At 41.6% G+C, this 16,678-nt stretch overlaps 2 protein-coding genes across 2 annotated transcripts in view; both read right to left on the bottom strand.

Moving 5' to 3' along the window:
• The window catches only part of LOC135553856 (guanine nucleotide-binding protein G(o) subunit alpha-like), a 33,123-nt gene extending 27,074 nt beyond the window's left edge, over positions 1-6,049 (bottom strand). The window contains exons 1-5 of the mRNA XM_064985787.1: positions 6,041-6,049; positions 5,137-5,205; positions 4,859-5,003; positions 1,249-1,340; positions 341-433 (exon numbers count right to left, since the gene is read on the bottom strand). Coding sequence (XP_064841859.1) covers positions 341-433; positions 1,249-1,340; positions 4,859-5,003; positions 5,137-5,205; positions 6,041-6,049 — 408 coding nt within the window. The remainder of the gene's footprint in view (positions 1-340; positions 434-1,248; positions 1,341-4,858; positions 5,004-5,136; positions 5,206-6,040) is intronic.
• A 2,088-nt stretch (positions 6,050-8,137) lies between these two features.
• Positions 8,138-16,678, bottom strand: part of LOC135554689 (ethanolamine-phosphate cytidylyltransferase-like) — a 46,914-nt gene continuing 38,373 nt past the window's right edge. Inside the window, 3 exon segments of the mRNA XM_064987112.1 lie at positions 8,138-10,859; positions 12,400-12,488; positions 14,758-14,823. Coding sequence (XP_064843184.1) covers positions 10,745-10,859; positions 12,400-12,488; positions 14,758-14,823 — 270 coding nt within the window. The 3' untranslated portion in view covers positions 8,138-10,744.

Below are 16,678 nucleotides of genomic sequence, written 5' to 3'. Positions count from 1 at the left end.
GAAGCCTTTTGACCATGGGCAGAGATGTAGGTCTAAAACTGGGCTGACTAGTTACACTGTATGATCATGTTAGGTCAACATGTGTTAAATGGGGGTACAGAATGTGTTGCGTCATTACCAGAGGGTGTGAATAGAGACTATATTTCATCATGTGTGCTGTATCTGTTTGATAGAAGACCACAAATAGTCTTCTGGCAAGTACCCTCTGCTAGTTGTGGTTTATGTATCTGTTGCCTGGAGTAACTATGTATTTTAAATTGTCAAATCAAAAGGTCCTAACAAGGTGGTCAGCCAGTATGACATGATGCTCCAAGACAAGCTACTAGCTCTTCTCCCTCACCTTGTTCTTCTTGTTGGCCAGATTAATCCTCAGCAGTCCCATGCCGCGCAGCACAAACTTCATGGAGGTCAGGAGGTTATCCAGCACTGCAGCCTGTGAAGGGAGGGAGTTTGAGTTGTATTTCGGTATACATGGCAGCCAAAATATGACGTGTGAATACATCAAGACAGACAAGTAAATCAATAAATGTTCGCTAATGGAGAAAGTTCAGTAGTCTGATGGAATCACTCATGGAGGGCTCAGTTTAAATACTTTGGATGGTGAGCCAGAGAGGGGTGACTATTGAGCACTGACCCTGGGCTATTCTTCACAACAATGCAGATAGAACTGAATTAATGATTCCCTATTCTACCAGACAGATATTCATGCCTGTTCTATGTGAATGTAAAATGTTCAATAACGTAACACCCACCTTTACAGACGCCTAACCAAGGACTGTACACAGTAAAAAAACATGGTTTGAACAGTATACAGCTACCATTAACCACACCTAAGCTCTTCTACCTCCATGGTCTGATTGGGAGGAGGTAGAATCACCTTTCCCAAACCCCAGCTCCCATACCATACATCCAGACACAACAACTTCCCCCCTCATCTCCCAAGTGGAGTCACTATCAGCTACATCAGTACCCTGTCCAGCCAAAACACTATTCGATTAAGAGTCAGTAAGAGCATTTTCTTACAGAATGGAAGCACACAGTATTAATGGAGGGCAGTATGCATTGGTCACGGTATCGTGACTGTTGAATACAGCCATTTTAAGCCAACAACATAACAGGCTATGGACCTGTCTGGGTTCTTTAGAATAGTGAGAATGTAGTGTAACAAAGCCAAGAATCCCCTTAAAGAAAAAAACATGTCACAACACATTTGAGAATCTCTATCCAAGGAGGTTAAGTGTACAGCACCTTGAAGCTAATAAGCTCTGGCTTGGAGAAGCCATGACTGTGAATGATCTTCATCTGCTTGACCATGGTACTCTTACCACTCTCTGTAGCACCTGGAACAAAGTAGTCATCACATCAGTGCAATCTAATGGGAACTTCAATCACAAAACACATTAAATATATTCTGCAGTGACATGGTTGGCCATATTTGTGATTTGCAACCAACCTGGTCTCACGAGCATTTCGTATTTTTCTGTACATACATCCGAGACACCGAATTTAGTATGATATGTTGCGTTTCGTATGGTATGTATTCATTTGTGGATGCCCATCACCCATTTCGTATGATATGTTAAGAATGACAATTTCTATTACATGTTATGAATTCATAAAAAGCATGCAATATGTTAGGAATCTGCAAAACATTTGATATGTAATGAATTCCAGGTAGGTGGCTAAGGTTAGCTAGCTCGCTAACATTAGAGTTAAGTTTAGGAATTAGGTTAAAGGGTTAGAGGAAGTGTTAGGGGAAGGGTTAGCTAACATGCTAGTAGTTGCAAAGAATCAAGTAGTTCAAAAGTTGACAATTAGCTAAAATTGTACATGCTGAGATTCTAAATTATCTAACAACCGTTTGCATTATAAGGGTAGGGTTAAGTTTTGGAGTTAGGTTAAAGGGTTAAGGTTAGGCAAATGGGCTAAAATGGTTAAGGTCAGGGTTAGTGGTGGAAAAATACCCAACGTTCATACTTGAGTAAAAGTAAAGATACCTTAATAAAAAATGACTCAAATGACTCAAGAGTATTTGGTTTTAAATAGGCTTAATTATCAAAAAATAAATGTAATTGCTGTAACTAGTTGGGAGACCTGGCCAAATTCACACTGTAGAAATATGAGTTAACGTTCTATTACTCTACATGAACGCAAGTCTAAGAATCGGTAGATCTGTTCTATGTGCGCAATTTCTTTTGCGTCTTCAAACGGCTAAAATAACTTTTTGATTATGGAAAATATATTTCACAAGGGTTTAGACAGTTGAACGATTCTCTACACTAGAGCAGCTTATTTTGTTACAAACTGAAATTCAGCAAACTACACAAATACAAAAAAAACAACACAAAGTGCTGGTGCCATGTTTCATGAGCTGAAGTAAAAGATCCCAGAAATGTCCCACACACACAAAAAGCTTATTTCTATCGAATTTAGTACATCCCTGTTAATGAGCATGTCTCCTTTGCCAAGATAATCCATCCACCTGACAGATGTGGCATATCAAGACGCTGATTAAACAGCATCATTACACAGGTGCCCATTGTGCTGGGGACAATGCCACTAAAAAAATGTGCAGTTTTGACACACAACAATGCCACAGATGTCGCAAGTTGAGGGGAAAGGGGGGATATTTAGTCATTTGTCCAACAATGTATTCAACTGAAATGTGTCTTCCACATTTAACCCAACCCCTCTGAATCAGGGAGGTGTGGGGTCTGCCATAATCGTCAACGTCTTTGGCACCCAGGGAACAGTGGGTTAACTACCTTGCTCAGGGGCAGAACGACAGATTTTTACCTTGACAGCTCGTGAACTCGATCCAGCAACCTTCCAGTTACTGGCCCAATGCTCTAACCACAAGACATCCAATTGGGAGGGAGCGTGAAATTGGCATGCTGACTGCAGGAATGTCCACCAGAGCTGTTGCCAGAGAATGTAATGGTCATCTCTCTACCTTAAGCCACCTCCTACATTGTTTTAGAGAATTTCAAATCAAATTTTATTTGTCACATACACATGGTTAGCAGATGTTAATGCGAGTGTAGCGAAATGCTTGTGCTTCTAGTTCCGACAATGCAGTAATAACCAACAAGTAATCTAGCTAACAATTCCAAATTTGGCAGTATGTCCACCTGGCCTCAACTGCAGACCACGTGTAACCACGCCAGGCTCCACATCCAGCTTCTTCACCTGCGGGATCGTCTGAGACCAGCCACCCGGACAACTGATTAATTTGTAGGTTTGCACAATCTATGAATTTCTGCACAAACTGCCAGAAACTGTCTCAGGGGAGCTCATCAGCATGCTCATTGTCCTCACCGGGGTCTTGACCTGACTGCAGTTCAGCACCGTAACCTACTTCAGTGGACAAATGCTCACCTTCGATGGCCACTGGCACAATGGAATTGTGTGCTCTTCACGGATGAATCCCAGTTTCAACTGTACTGGTCAGATGGTAGACAGTGTGTATGGTGTTGTGTGGGTGAGCGGTTTGCGGTTGTCAACGTTGGGAACAGAGTGCCCCGGTGGTGGGGTTTGGTATGGGCAGTCATAAGCTATGGACAACAAACACGATTGCAATTTATCGATGGCAATTTGAATATGAAGAGATCCCAGGCCCATTGCCATACCATTCATCCGCCGCCATCACCTCATGTTTCAACATGATACTGCACGGCCCCATGTAGCATGTAGCAAGGATCTTTACACAATTTCTGGAAGCTGAAAATGCCCCAGTTCTTCCATGGCCTGCATACTCACCAGACCTTACTCACCAGAAATGTCACCCATTGAGCACGTTTGTGATGCTCTGGATCAACAGCATGTTCATGTTCCCACCAATATTCAGCAACTTCGCACAGCCATTGAATGGGAGTGGGACAACATTCCACAATCAACAGCCTGATCAACTAAGCACTGCATGATTATGTCGCGCCGCACTGCATGAGGCAAATGATGATCACACCAGATACTGACTGGTTCTGATCCACGCCCCTACCTTTTCTTAAGGTATCCGTGACCAATGGCAGCATATCTGTATTCCCAGTCATGTGAAATCCATAGATTAGGGCCTAATGAATTTATTTAAATTGACTGATTTCCTTATATGAACTGTAACTCAGTAAAATCTTTGAAATGGTTGCATATCGCATTTATATTTTTGTTCAGTGTATTAGAGTTTTAGCAATCAATGGCAGGGCGATTTCTGCAGTGTAACTAAGTATTAAAAGTATAAATCATTTTAAATTCCTCATATTAAGCAAACACAGCACCAACACTTATACATTTACAAATAAAGCATGTGTGTTTAGTGAGTCCACCAGATCAGAGGCAGGAGATGACCAGGGATGTTCTCTTGATAATTGTGTGAATTGGACACTTTTCTTGTCCTGCTAAACATTCAAAACGTAACGAGTACTTTTGGGTGTCAGGGAACATGTACGGGGTAAAAAGTACATTATTTCCTCTAGGAATGTAGTGGAGTAAAAGTAGTCAAAAATATAAATAGTGAAGTACAGATACCACAAACTACAGCAGTAGGGCCTACTTGAAAGTATATTTTCTTAAGTACTTTACATAATTGGGAAGGGTTAGCTAACACGCTAAGTAGTTGCAAAGTAGATAAAAGTAGTTCAAAAGTAGCCTAAATTATAATTATCCACTGTGTTTCTAGAAATGTGTGTTATACCCACCCAGCCAAACTCCTTTCAATTTGGCATTAAGTAACCATCTGTCTCAAGTAACCATACCAACGATAACATATCATACTTAGGGGTCTCGGATTTCCATACATAATAATACGAAATTATGTGAGACACGGTTGTTGCAACACATACACCTCGCACGCACACAAACTTACCAAGTAGCAATATTTTGATCACGTTCACCTCAAGCTTGGCTTGTTCAAACAAATCTCGTTCTATATTAGAGCTTTGAATTTTCGCCCTTTTCTCATCCTCAGTAACGTCGGGTACGGGGTGAATGCAAATTGATCTCACGCACATCTAGGTTTGAAAAGTAAACATTAGTCGAAGATACAGTATGTTCTATTAGAATGTCGCATAACGACTGTCCGGAGATGTTTGCTTGAAAAACAAATGAGGGGTACACGTTAACAAAAACAACATTTTGATATACCTGCAGAGGGGCTGGCAGAATATTGAAAAAGCGCAACATCTTTGCGGTAACGTTTGCTACAAACTGGGGCTGAAAATTCAACACGCGATAAAGATAAATTAGGTAAACCTCAAGAACATTGAATATGTCCAATTAATTTCTATAGATTATACTACTCACTGGTCAAATCTTGCCGCTAACTGACCTAACAGATAACACCTGTGGATTATTAGTGGAGAAGACCCGTGCTCATATCATGAAGATACCAATCACGAGCGCGAGACTGAAGCAGAATTTAATTAAAGCCTACAAATACCTATTACAGTGTTCCATAACTAAGTTGATCGCTTTATGTAAACAAACACATGCATAGTGCTTTATAATACATTACGTGCTCTTGTAAACAAACACTATCAACATGGTTAAAACTAGAATGTTTACATCATAGATGGTCAGTCCTTGCATCCATAGCTGTCTATGAATTTGAGTGGTAACATTTCTCCAGCCCCATTCCTCAGCTTTTTACGAAAACAGGGGCGGGGATGTGTTTTGTTATTGTTTTACTGCTGATTGCCACTGTAACGCCTCGATCACACGGATATCATTTTTGTGTTTTGGGACACCATAAGTACATTAATTTACAATGTAACTGTGTGTTTACCTTGGAGCATTGCGTTGCAGTGTGTTCTGTATACATTGGATTTGTCGAACATATGCATCAAAATGTATGCGTAGACGGTTTGAAATGGTAGCAGGTGAATATTGAACTTTTGTTGCACACATCCAGATGATGCTGCGTACCATTTTGCGCAATAACGATGTAGGTGTGATCGAGGTGTTTAAAAACGAATTACAGTAGGTGTGATCCAGGCGTAAAGGCAAACACTCTACGCATTGTGCCAATAGAAACGGTGTAAATTGTTACCTGACTCATATAGCGAGGATCGCTACTCCAACCCCTCACATGTCCAGGCCCGTGAGCTCCGATGACCTCACAGCCGCCATCCCACTTCTGACACCAATGTAGCAAACATTGGTCTCAGACTGGCGTGAACCCCTATGCATTGCGTCAATAGGGTTAACTGAATTGGTGGGAATTGTAAAGTGGCTCATATAGCAGGATCGCTACAGTATAAGGCCTAATGTGTCTAAAAACTATATTGTCTGTGTTTCCAAACAAGTATGGCTATAATATTACATTATAGCCTTGTAGTTCATTATCAATAAAACATCATGCAGAGTTTATCACCACTTCTGAGTTATTCCCTTTCCCTTCCCCATTATAGATGCTTACACTGAGTGTACAAAACATTAGGAACACCTGCTGAGTTATTCCCTTTCCCTTCCCCATTATAGATGCTTACACTGAGTGTACAAAACATTAGGAACACCTGCTGAGTTATTCCCTTTCCCTTCCCCATTATAGATGCTTACACTGAGTGTACAAAACATTAGGAACACCTGCTGAGTTATTCCCTTTCCCTTCCCCATTATAGATGCTTACACTGAGTGTACAAAACACCTGCTGAGTTATTCCCTTTCCCTTCCCCATTATAGATGCTTACACCTGCTGCTTTTCCATGACACACACTAACCACCTGCTGAGTTATTCCCTTTCCCTTCCCCATTATAGTGAAAGCTATGATCCCTTATTGATGTCACTTGTTAAATCCACTTCAGTAAGTGTAGATGAAGGTGAGGAGACGGGTTAAAGGATGATTTGTACGCCTTGAGACAATGGAGACATGGATGAATGGATGAACAGAGGGTGAATGGGCAAGACAAAATATTTTGGAACGGGGTATGGTAGTAGGTGCCAGGCACACCGGTTTGAGTGGGTCAAGAACTGCAATGCTGCTGGGTTTTTCACACTCAAGTTTTCCGTGTGCATCAAGAATGGTCCACCACCCAAAGGACATCCAGCCAACTTGACACAACTGTGGGAAGTGTTGGAGTCAACATGGGCCAGCATCCCTGTGGAACACTTTCAACACCTAGAGTCCATGCCCCAACGAATTGAGGCTGTTCTGTGGGCAAAAGGGGTTGCAACAAGATATTAGGAAGGTAATGTTTTGTACACTCAGTGTATAGTCAGTGTCATAACACATTATAAAGGATACTATAATATAAAGCATTGTACAAATGTTGACCTAATTCATAGAAAGTGTTAATTCTCCACTGTATATTCAATATATCACTTTTCTGTATGAGGATATACGGCACACTAATGAGGCTCTGGCTCATAAAACATGGTCCAAGTAATGAACTGACATTTCCTGACTTTGTAGTGTGAAGTGATTGATAGATGCAATTTGACCCTAATTTAGGCTGATCAAAGGTTCACTTATCTGTCCAACACATGACCTCATACTCTTTAATGAATGATGATGATTACCTTTATAATTACCTTTTGCCTATAAAGAGCTTTACTCAAACTATCTTCAGGTATTTTGCTCATTAGTCCACTGTAGATATGGTGCAAGACTCTAAGTTGTCAAGATAGAGCACTTTTAGTAAAATGCTTTAAAGTGTGATGATGCAAATCACACCATCATCACACTTTTATTTTTATCTAAAGTTCTCTATCTTGAAAACGTATGGCTCTATTCAATCTGTATTGCAGAAGTGTTACAGATTGCCTGATCGAAATTCACAGGTAATTTCTGATTGAGCCAACATATGCAGCTTTTACCGTGAATGCAGTCTCTGCTAACGCGTGAACTTTGCCTTTAAATTGCAACCACGCTGTAACACTGAATTTCAGTAATACTGATTATTCATCAATTTGTAAGTCGCTCTGGATAAGAGCGTCTGCCAAATGACTTAAATGTAAATGTAAATGAATAGAGACCTTAACTGCTGACATGCATGGTCTAATTAACAAAATACAAAAAATATATATATTTTGTGGTAAATTGGTCCTTTAAGAACAACTAGGCAGCGAAAATTATTGCCCTAACACACCTTCTATTAGTAAAATCGTTTTTAAAATAAGGAGACAAGGTCAAGATGACCAACACAGTTTGTTAGATGGAGTTGTTATTATTGACAATGATAATATACTGTACCAAATTCCACAGCGTTTGTCATTTAGAAGATCAGAGTTGTCAATAACATACATAGGAGATCACTGTAGCCTATACAGTACATTGAATACATTCCAACTTTATAGACAGACAATATTTTATATGCTTTTAAAACATATGAAACCAACCAGAGTTTATGTCGAGGTGGTCTGACTGAAAAATATACATTTATGAAAAATATAGTATTTAATCCGATTAACGTTTTGAAATGGTGATTTCTTCTCCAGAGGTTTGATTAAGACTTATGATCGTATGACAGTAAAAGGTCATTAGTTTATCTAAGTTAACAGCACCGTACATATTTCATAATCTCCTATCGTTTAAAATAATTTGCCATTAAAAGCATCTGGTTAAAACTCAGTTCAGTGCTCTACCAGAATGTACAAGGGTAAGTTGTGTCTTTTACAGAGGAAGAGAGACCTGCTGTGGTTAAAACAAGAACTGCGCTCAAAGGTTGGACAATGGGTCCTGGAATAATAGTTTGCATTTGTTGTAGTGGAGAACCGTTCTATCTATATTATAGATTCATTCTATAACATAGAACAGTTCCAAGGTTTTCCAGTCAGTACGTTCTGGTAGTATTATCTACATGAGGTCCCATAGGTTGGCCCATCTACACAAAAGGTGCTATATAGAACCGAAAAGGGTTCTTCAGCTGTCCCCACAGGATAACCCTTTGAAGTACCCTTTTTGGTTCCAGGTAGAAACTTTTTGGGTTGCCAAAAGGGTTCTACCTGGATTGAAAATGGAACCCAAAAGGGTTCTCCTATGGGCACAGCCGAATAAGCTTTTTGGAACCCTTTTTTCTAAGAGTGTAATATTCAATTCCGTTTCTCTTCTAGAAAGGGATTAAAACTGTCAGAAAGCTGAGGGTAGTCTCTGATAGAAAGCTTGAATCATTAATGACCTCAGCTTTTCTCAAGGTAAAATCAACCAATAGGCTCTCACAGAGATGGTACATTTTCAAACCCACCCCTGAACACCTCTAGTGGTTTCAACATCTTCCAGAGAGTTCTCCTGGTTAATATTAATTTATAATACATACATACAGTACATATATACAGAGATAGATAAGATAGGACTGTAAGTTGTGAGGGGATCAGCCTATTGCCACGATGACAGCAGCAACAGTCCCTTGGAGAATGACAACGGCTGCATCTGAAATGACTTCCTATTCCCTATTTAATGCATTACTGTTGACCATCAGGTCCATGTTAAACATAGCGCACTATATAGGAAAAACGGTGCCATTTTGGATGCATCCAATGTGTTGGTTGTTCAACAATCGCTGTGCGAGGAGCAGCAGAGGTGGTTTGATGGGTCTCCAAAGCAACAAGCCCAAGCCTCGCCTGACAGACTTCAACCTAACCACACTATTTCTCCCAGAAATGAATCATTCATAATTCTCCTGTTTAAATAAAGCTCAATCAACCCCAAGAAAAATAACTTGCGTTATGATAATTATTTAGAAAACAAATATTAGCCTGGCGTTAACTTGCACAGCCAGATTTGTTTAGAGACACACCTGTCTGGTTCCACAAGACTAGGCTGGGACTTCTGGTTCCTTGTCTGGTTATAACTCAGTAACTATGTCGGGCCTTCTGGTTCCCTGTCTGGTTATAACTCAGTGACTATGTTGGGCCTTCTGGTTCCTTGTCTGGTTATAACTCAGTGACTATGTTGGGCCTTCTGGTTCCTTGTCTGGTTCTAACTCAGTGACTATGTTGGGCCTTCTGGTTCCCTGTCTGGTTATAACTCAGTGACTATGTTGGGCCTTCTGGTTCCCTGTCTGGTTATAACTCAGTGACTATGTTGGGCCTTCTGGTTCCATGTCTGGTTATAACTCAGTGACTATGTTGGGCCTTCTGGTTCCTTGTCTGGTTATAACTCAGTGACTATGTTGGGCCTTCTGGTTCCTTGTCTGGTTATAACTCAGTGACTATGTTGGGCCTTCTGGTTCCTTGTCTGGTTCTAACTCAGTGACTATGTTGGGCCTTCTGGTTCCTTGTCTGGTTATAACTCAGTAACTATGTCGGGCCTTCTGGTTCCCTGTCTGGTTATAACTCAGTGACTATGTTGGGCCTTCTGGTTCCTTGTCTGGTTATAACTCAGTGACTATGTTGGGCCTTCTGGTTCCTTGTCTGGTTCTAACTCAGTGAGGAAGGGAGACAGTGAGAGGTCTATACTGTTAAGGTGGTTTGTCTAACCATAAGAAATAAAGAACATGTAAATGCATACAGCCTGTATTAAGATATTAAGACAAAGAAAACAGCCTCACCTAACATGTTACCATGTCGAACCTACAACAGAACTCCCATTGTAAGAATACTGCATGTGGAAAACAAAGGCTCGCTGTCTGGCTGTCGGTAAGGAGACTGTGTGACCTGGAGGGTGTTGGTTGGGAGTTGGAACCCAGGTGAGGTGGATTGACTGCGCTGCATTGGTGGTGGGGGTTAGATGTATTGGGTTTAGTCCGTCTCAGATTGACCCTAAGGGTGGTCAATGGTTCCTCGTGGTGGGAGGGCTCCTTCGGGCCTGTCGTCCTAGAGCACAGCCTGGGCTCTCTCCTTGCCCTTCTCCTCCTCTCTTCTCTTCATGGCCTGGATCACAGCCATCTCTTTGGCCTCTTTCTTCTGGTTCCTGGCCTCGAACAGCAGCCTACATCGCAGGGGACACAGAGGGGAGGTTTCAATAGTGTGCAGAGGGCTATTGGTTAAAACCATCATGGTAACGCATGGAATATTTACCCTTCTGTGATTTAGAGTATAGTATCATTGGAATGTCTTGGTAGCACATGATGCTTGCAACGCTAGGATAGTGGGTTTGATTCCCGGGACTACCTGTACGTAAAATGTATGCGTGCATGACTGTAAGTCGCTTTGGATAAAACAATCTGCTAAATGGCAGATAGTGTTATTATATCATTTTATAGTGGGAGCTGAAAACACATACCCAAAATGCTGTGCAGGTTCAGACAAATGGTTCATACACTTACAAAGTAGAGAAAGGTTACTGGGAGTAATATAGTGTTTGACTTTCTTTACTTTTCCCCAATATTATCATGATGACGTGACAGTAGCATCACTGAAACTACAGAGATATTATCATGATGACGTGACAGTAGCATCATTGAAACTACAGAGATATTATCATAATGACGTGACCTTAGCATCATTAAAACTACAGAGATATTATCATAATGACATGACCTTAGCATCATTGAAACTACAGATATTATCATAATGACGTGACCTAAGCATCATTGAAACTTCAGATATTATCATAATGACGTGACCTTAGCATCATTGAAACTACAGAGATATTATCATAATGACGTGACCTTGGCATCATTGAAACTACAGAGATATTATCATGATGACGTGACCTTAGCATCATTACAACTACAGAGATATTATCATGATGATGTGACCTTAGCATCATTACAACTACAGAGATATTATCATGATGACGTGACCTTACAACTACAGAGATATTATCATGATGATGTGAACTTAGCATCATTGAAACTACAGAGATATTATCGTGATGACGTGACCTTAGCATCATTTAAACTACAGAGATATTATCATGATGACGAGACCTTACAACTACAGAGATATTATCCTGATGACGTGACCTTGGCATCACTTAAACTACAGAGATATTATCACGATGACGTGACCTTACAACTACAGAGATATTATCATAATGACGTGACCTTAGCATCATTAAAACTACAGAGATATTATCATGATGATGTGACCTTGGCATCATTTAAACTACAGAGATATTATCATGATGATGTGACCTTAGCATCATTAAAACTACAGAGATATTATCATGATGACGTGACCTTAGCATCATTAAAACTACAGAGATATTATCATGATGACGTGACCTTAGCATCATTTAAACTACAGAGATATTATCATGATGACGTGACCTTAGCATCATTTAAACTACAGAGATATTATCATAATGACGTGACCTTAGCATCATTAAAACTACAGAGATATTATCATGATTACGTGACCTTTGCATCATTAAAACTACAGAGATATTATCATAATGATGTGACCTTAGCATCATTGAAACTACAGCGATATCCTGATGACGTGACTTTGGCATCATTAAAACTACAGAGATATTATCATGATGATGTGACATGCCAGGTTATCTCACTCCTTCCTGCCCTCACCTGTTTTTGATGATCCTCTGAACAATACTATCAGTGGTGAGGCTGTTCATACTGTCCACAGTGTGCAGTATTCCTTTCTTCCTGGGCTCCTGCATTCAGAGAAACACAGTCCACACTTAAACATTCACTTAGACATTGCACGCTTAGGATAAAAGTTAGCAAAAAACGGCATATGGTATTATATACAATACTGTATATTATATCAGTCTTCCAAATACATTGTAACCACTTATTAACCAAGTAACAAAGGCTTTTTAAATGAAGAAGTTCATCCCTACATTTTTCTGTGAGATTGCCTTGATGGGAAAAGTACTGTAAGCTCCATGATAAATTGTTCAACATTTCTCGTTTACTAAAGTGGTGGCTATTATCCCCTTTGGTTTTCTGCTAGTCATACATTACCCTTTCAAAGAGCATCTTATACGGTGACAGGTAGTCTAGCGGTGAAGTGTATGGGCCAGTAATCGAAAGGTTGCTGAGCTGACTAGGTGAAACATCTGTTGATGTTCCTTTGAGCAAGTCACTTTACCCTAATTGCTCTGGATAAGAGCGTCTGCTAAATTATAGTGGGGCAAAAAAAGTATTTAGTCAGCCACCAATTGTGCAAGTTCTCCCACTTAAAAAGATGAGAGAGGCCTGTAATTTTCATCAAAAGTACACTTCAACTATGACAGACAAAATGAGAAGAAAAAAATCCAGAAAATCACATTGCAGGATTTTTTATGAATTTATTTGCAAATTATGGTGGAAAATAAGTATTTGGTCACCTACAAACAAGCAAAATTTCTGGCTCTCACAGACCTGTAACTTCTTCTTTAAGAGGCTCCTCTGTCCTCAACTTGTTACTTGTATTAATGGCACCTATTTGAACTTGTTATCAGTATAAAAGACACCTGTCCACAACCTCAAACAGTCACACTCCAAACTCCACTATGGCCAAGACCAAAGAGCTGTCAAAGGACACCAGAAACAAAATTGTAGACCTGCACCAGGCTGGGAAGACTGAATCTGCAATAGGTAAGCAGCTTGGTTTGAAGAAATCAACTGTGGGAGCAATTATTAGGAAATGGAAGACATACAAGACCACTGATAATCTCCGACAATCTGGGGCTCCACGCAAGATCTCACCCCGTGGGGTCAAAATGATCACAAGAACGGTGAGCACAAATCCCAGAACCACACGGGTGGACCTAGTGAATGACCTGCAGAGAGCTGGGACCAAAGTAACAAAGCCTACCATCAGTAACACACTACGCCGCCAGGGACTCAAATCCTGCAGTGCCAGACGTGTCCCCCTGCTGAAGCCAGTACATGTCCAGGCCCGTCTGAAGTTTGCTAGAGAGCATTTGGATGATCCAGAATAAGATTGGGAGAATGTCATATGGTCAGATGAAACCAAAATATAACTTTTTGGTAAAAACTCAACTCATCGTGTTTTGGGAACAAAGAATGCTGAGTTGCATCCAAAGAACACCATACCTACTGTGAAGCATGGGGGTGGAAACATCATGCTTTGGGGTTGTTTTTCTGCAAAGGGACCAGGACGACTGATCCGTGTAAAGGAAAGAATGAATGGGGCCATGTATCGTGGGATTTTGAGTGAAAACCTCCTTCCATCAGCAAGGGCATTGAAGATAAAACGTGGCTGGGTCTTTCAGCATGACAATGATCCCAAACACACCGCCCGGGCAACGAAGGAGTGGCTTCGTAAGAAGCATTTCAAGGTCCTGGAGTGGCCTAGCCAGTCTCCAGATCTCAATCCCATAGAAAATCTTTGGAGGGAGTTGAAAGTCCATGTTGCCCAGCAACAGTCCCAAAACATCACTGCTCGAGAGGAGATCTGCATGGAGGAATCGGCCAAAATACCATCAGCAGTGTGTGAAAACCTTGTGAAGACTTACAGAAAACATTTGACCTCTGTCATTGCCAACAAAGGGTATATAACAAAGTATTGAGATAAACTTTTGTTATTGACCAAATACTTATTTTCCACCATAATTTGCAAATAAATTCATTAGAAATCCTACAATGTGATTTTCTGGATTTTTTTTTCTTATTTTGTCTGTCATAGTTGAAGTGTACCTATGATGAAAATTACTTTTTCAATTACTCTCATCTTTTTAAGTGGGAGAACTTGCACAATTGGTGGCTGACTAAATACTTTTTCCCCCACTGTACCTGAATGAAAAACATACCAAGTCCCCATGGCCTTGAAGTTTTCTGCCAGTCATAGACTACCCTTTCAAAGAGCACCTTATACCAAGTCCCCATGGCCTTATAGTTTCTATCAATTGGAGTGCACCAGCACATAGTTTTTTAGTAACAGAGTTGTGTCAGAAAAAGGCGCAGGGTACTCACAGCATAGGGGTCCGACCCGTCTTTGTCAGGATGCACCTCTGTCTTCCCATGACACACAAGGTCCACCTGCAGAAGTAGACCATGCAGGGTGAGACCCAACACTAACCCACTGTAGATACCATGCAGGGTGAGACCCAACACTAACCCACTGTAGATACCATGCAGGGTGAGACCCAACACTAACCCACTGTAGATACCATGCAGGGTGAGACCCAACACTAACCCACTGTAGATACCATGCAGGGTGAGACCCAACACTAACCCACTGTAGATACCATGCAGGGTGAGACCCAACACTAACCCACTGTAGATACCATGCAGGGTGAGACCCAACACTAACCCACTGTAGATACCATGCAGGGTGAGACCCAACACTAACCCACTGTAGATACCATGCAGGGTGAGACCCAACACTAACCCACTGTAGATACCATGCAGGGTGAGACCCAACACTAACCCACTGTAGATACCATGCAGGGTGACCCAACACTAACCCACTATAGATACCATGCAGGGTGAGACCCAACACTAACCCACTGTAGATACCATGCAGGGTGAGACCCAACACTAACCCACTGTAGATACCATGCATGATGAGACCCAACACTAACCCACTGTAAATACCATGCAGGATGAGACCCAACACTAACCCACTGTAGATACCATGCAGGGTGAGACCCAACACTAACCCACTGTAGATACCATGCAGGGTGAGACCCAACACTAACCCACTGTAGATACCATGCATGATGGGACCCAACACTAACCCACTGTAGATACCATGCAGGGTGAGACCCAACACTAACCCACTGTAGATAGTAGATACCATGCAGGGTGAGACCCAACACTAACCCACTGTAGATACCATGCAGGGTGAGACCCAACACTAACCCACTGTAGATACCATGCAGGGTGAGACCCAACACTAACCCACTGTAGATACCATGCAGGGTGACCCAACACTAACCCACTGTAGATACCATGCAGGGTGAGACCCAACACTAACCCACTGTAGATACCATGCAGGGTGAGACCCAACACTAACCCACTGTAGATACCATGCAGGGTGAGACCCAACACTAACCCACTGTAGATACCATGCAGGGTGAGACCCAACACTAACCCACTGTAGATACCATGCAGGGTGAGACCCAACACTAACCCACTGTAGATACCATGCAGGGTGAGACCCAACACTAACCCACTATAGATACCATGCAGGGTGAGACCAAACACTAACCCACTGTAGATACCATGCAGGGTGAGACCCAACTTAACCCACTGTAAATACCATGCAGGGTGAGACCCAACATTAACCCACTGTAGATACCATGCAGGGTGAGACCCAACACTAACCCACTGTAGATACCATGCAGGGTGAGACCCAACACTAACCCACTGTAGATACCATGCATGATTAAACCCAACACTAACCCACTGTAGATACCATGCATGATGAGACCGAACACTAACCCACTGTAGATACCATGCAGGGTGAGACCCAACACTAACCCACAGTAGATACCATGCAGGATGAGACCCAACACTACCCCACTATGTAGATACCATGCAGGGTGAGACCCAACACTAACCCACTGTAGATACCATGCAGGGTGAGACCCAACACTAACCCACTGTAGATACCATGCAGGGTGAGACCCAACACTAACCCACTGTAGATACCATGCAGGGTGAGACCCAACTCTAACCCACTGTAGATAGTAGATACTATGCAGGGTGAGACCCAACACTAACCCACTGTAGATACCATGCAGGGTGAGACCCAACACTAACCCACTGTAGATACCATGCATGATGAGACCCAACACTAACCCACTGTAGATACCATGCAGGGTGACCCAACACTACCCCACAGTAGATAACATGCAGGGTGGGACCCAACACTAACCCACTGTAGATA

Source organism: Oncorhynchus masou, chromosome 14, assembly GCF_036934945.1.
Source record: "Oncorhynchus masou masou isolate Uvic2021 chromosome 14, UVic_Omas_1.1, whole genome shotgun sequence".
NCBI classification, from domain to species: Eukaryota; Metazoa; Chordata; class Actinopteri; order Salmoniformes; family Salmonidae; genus Oncorhynchus; species Oncorhynchus masou.
The sequence above is the reverse complement of the archived record's forward strand: the minus strand, read 5'-3'. Positions and strand labels throughout refer to the sequence as shown.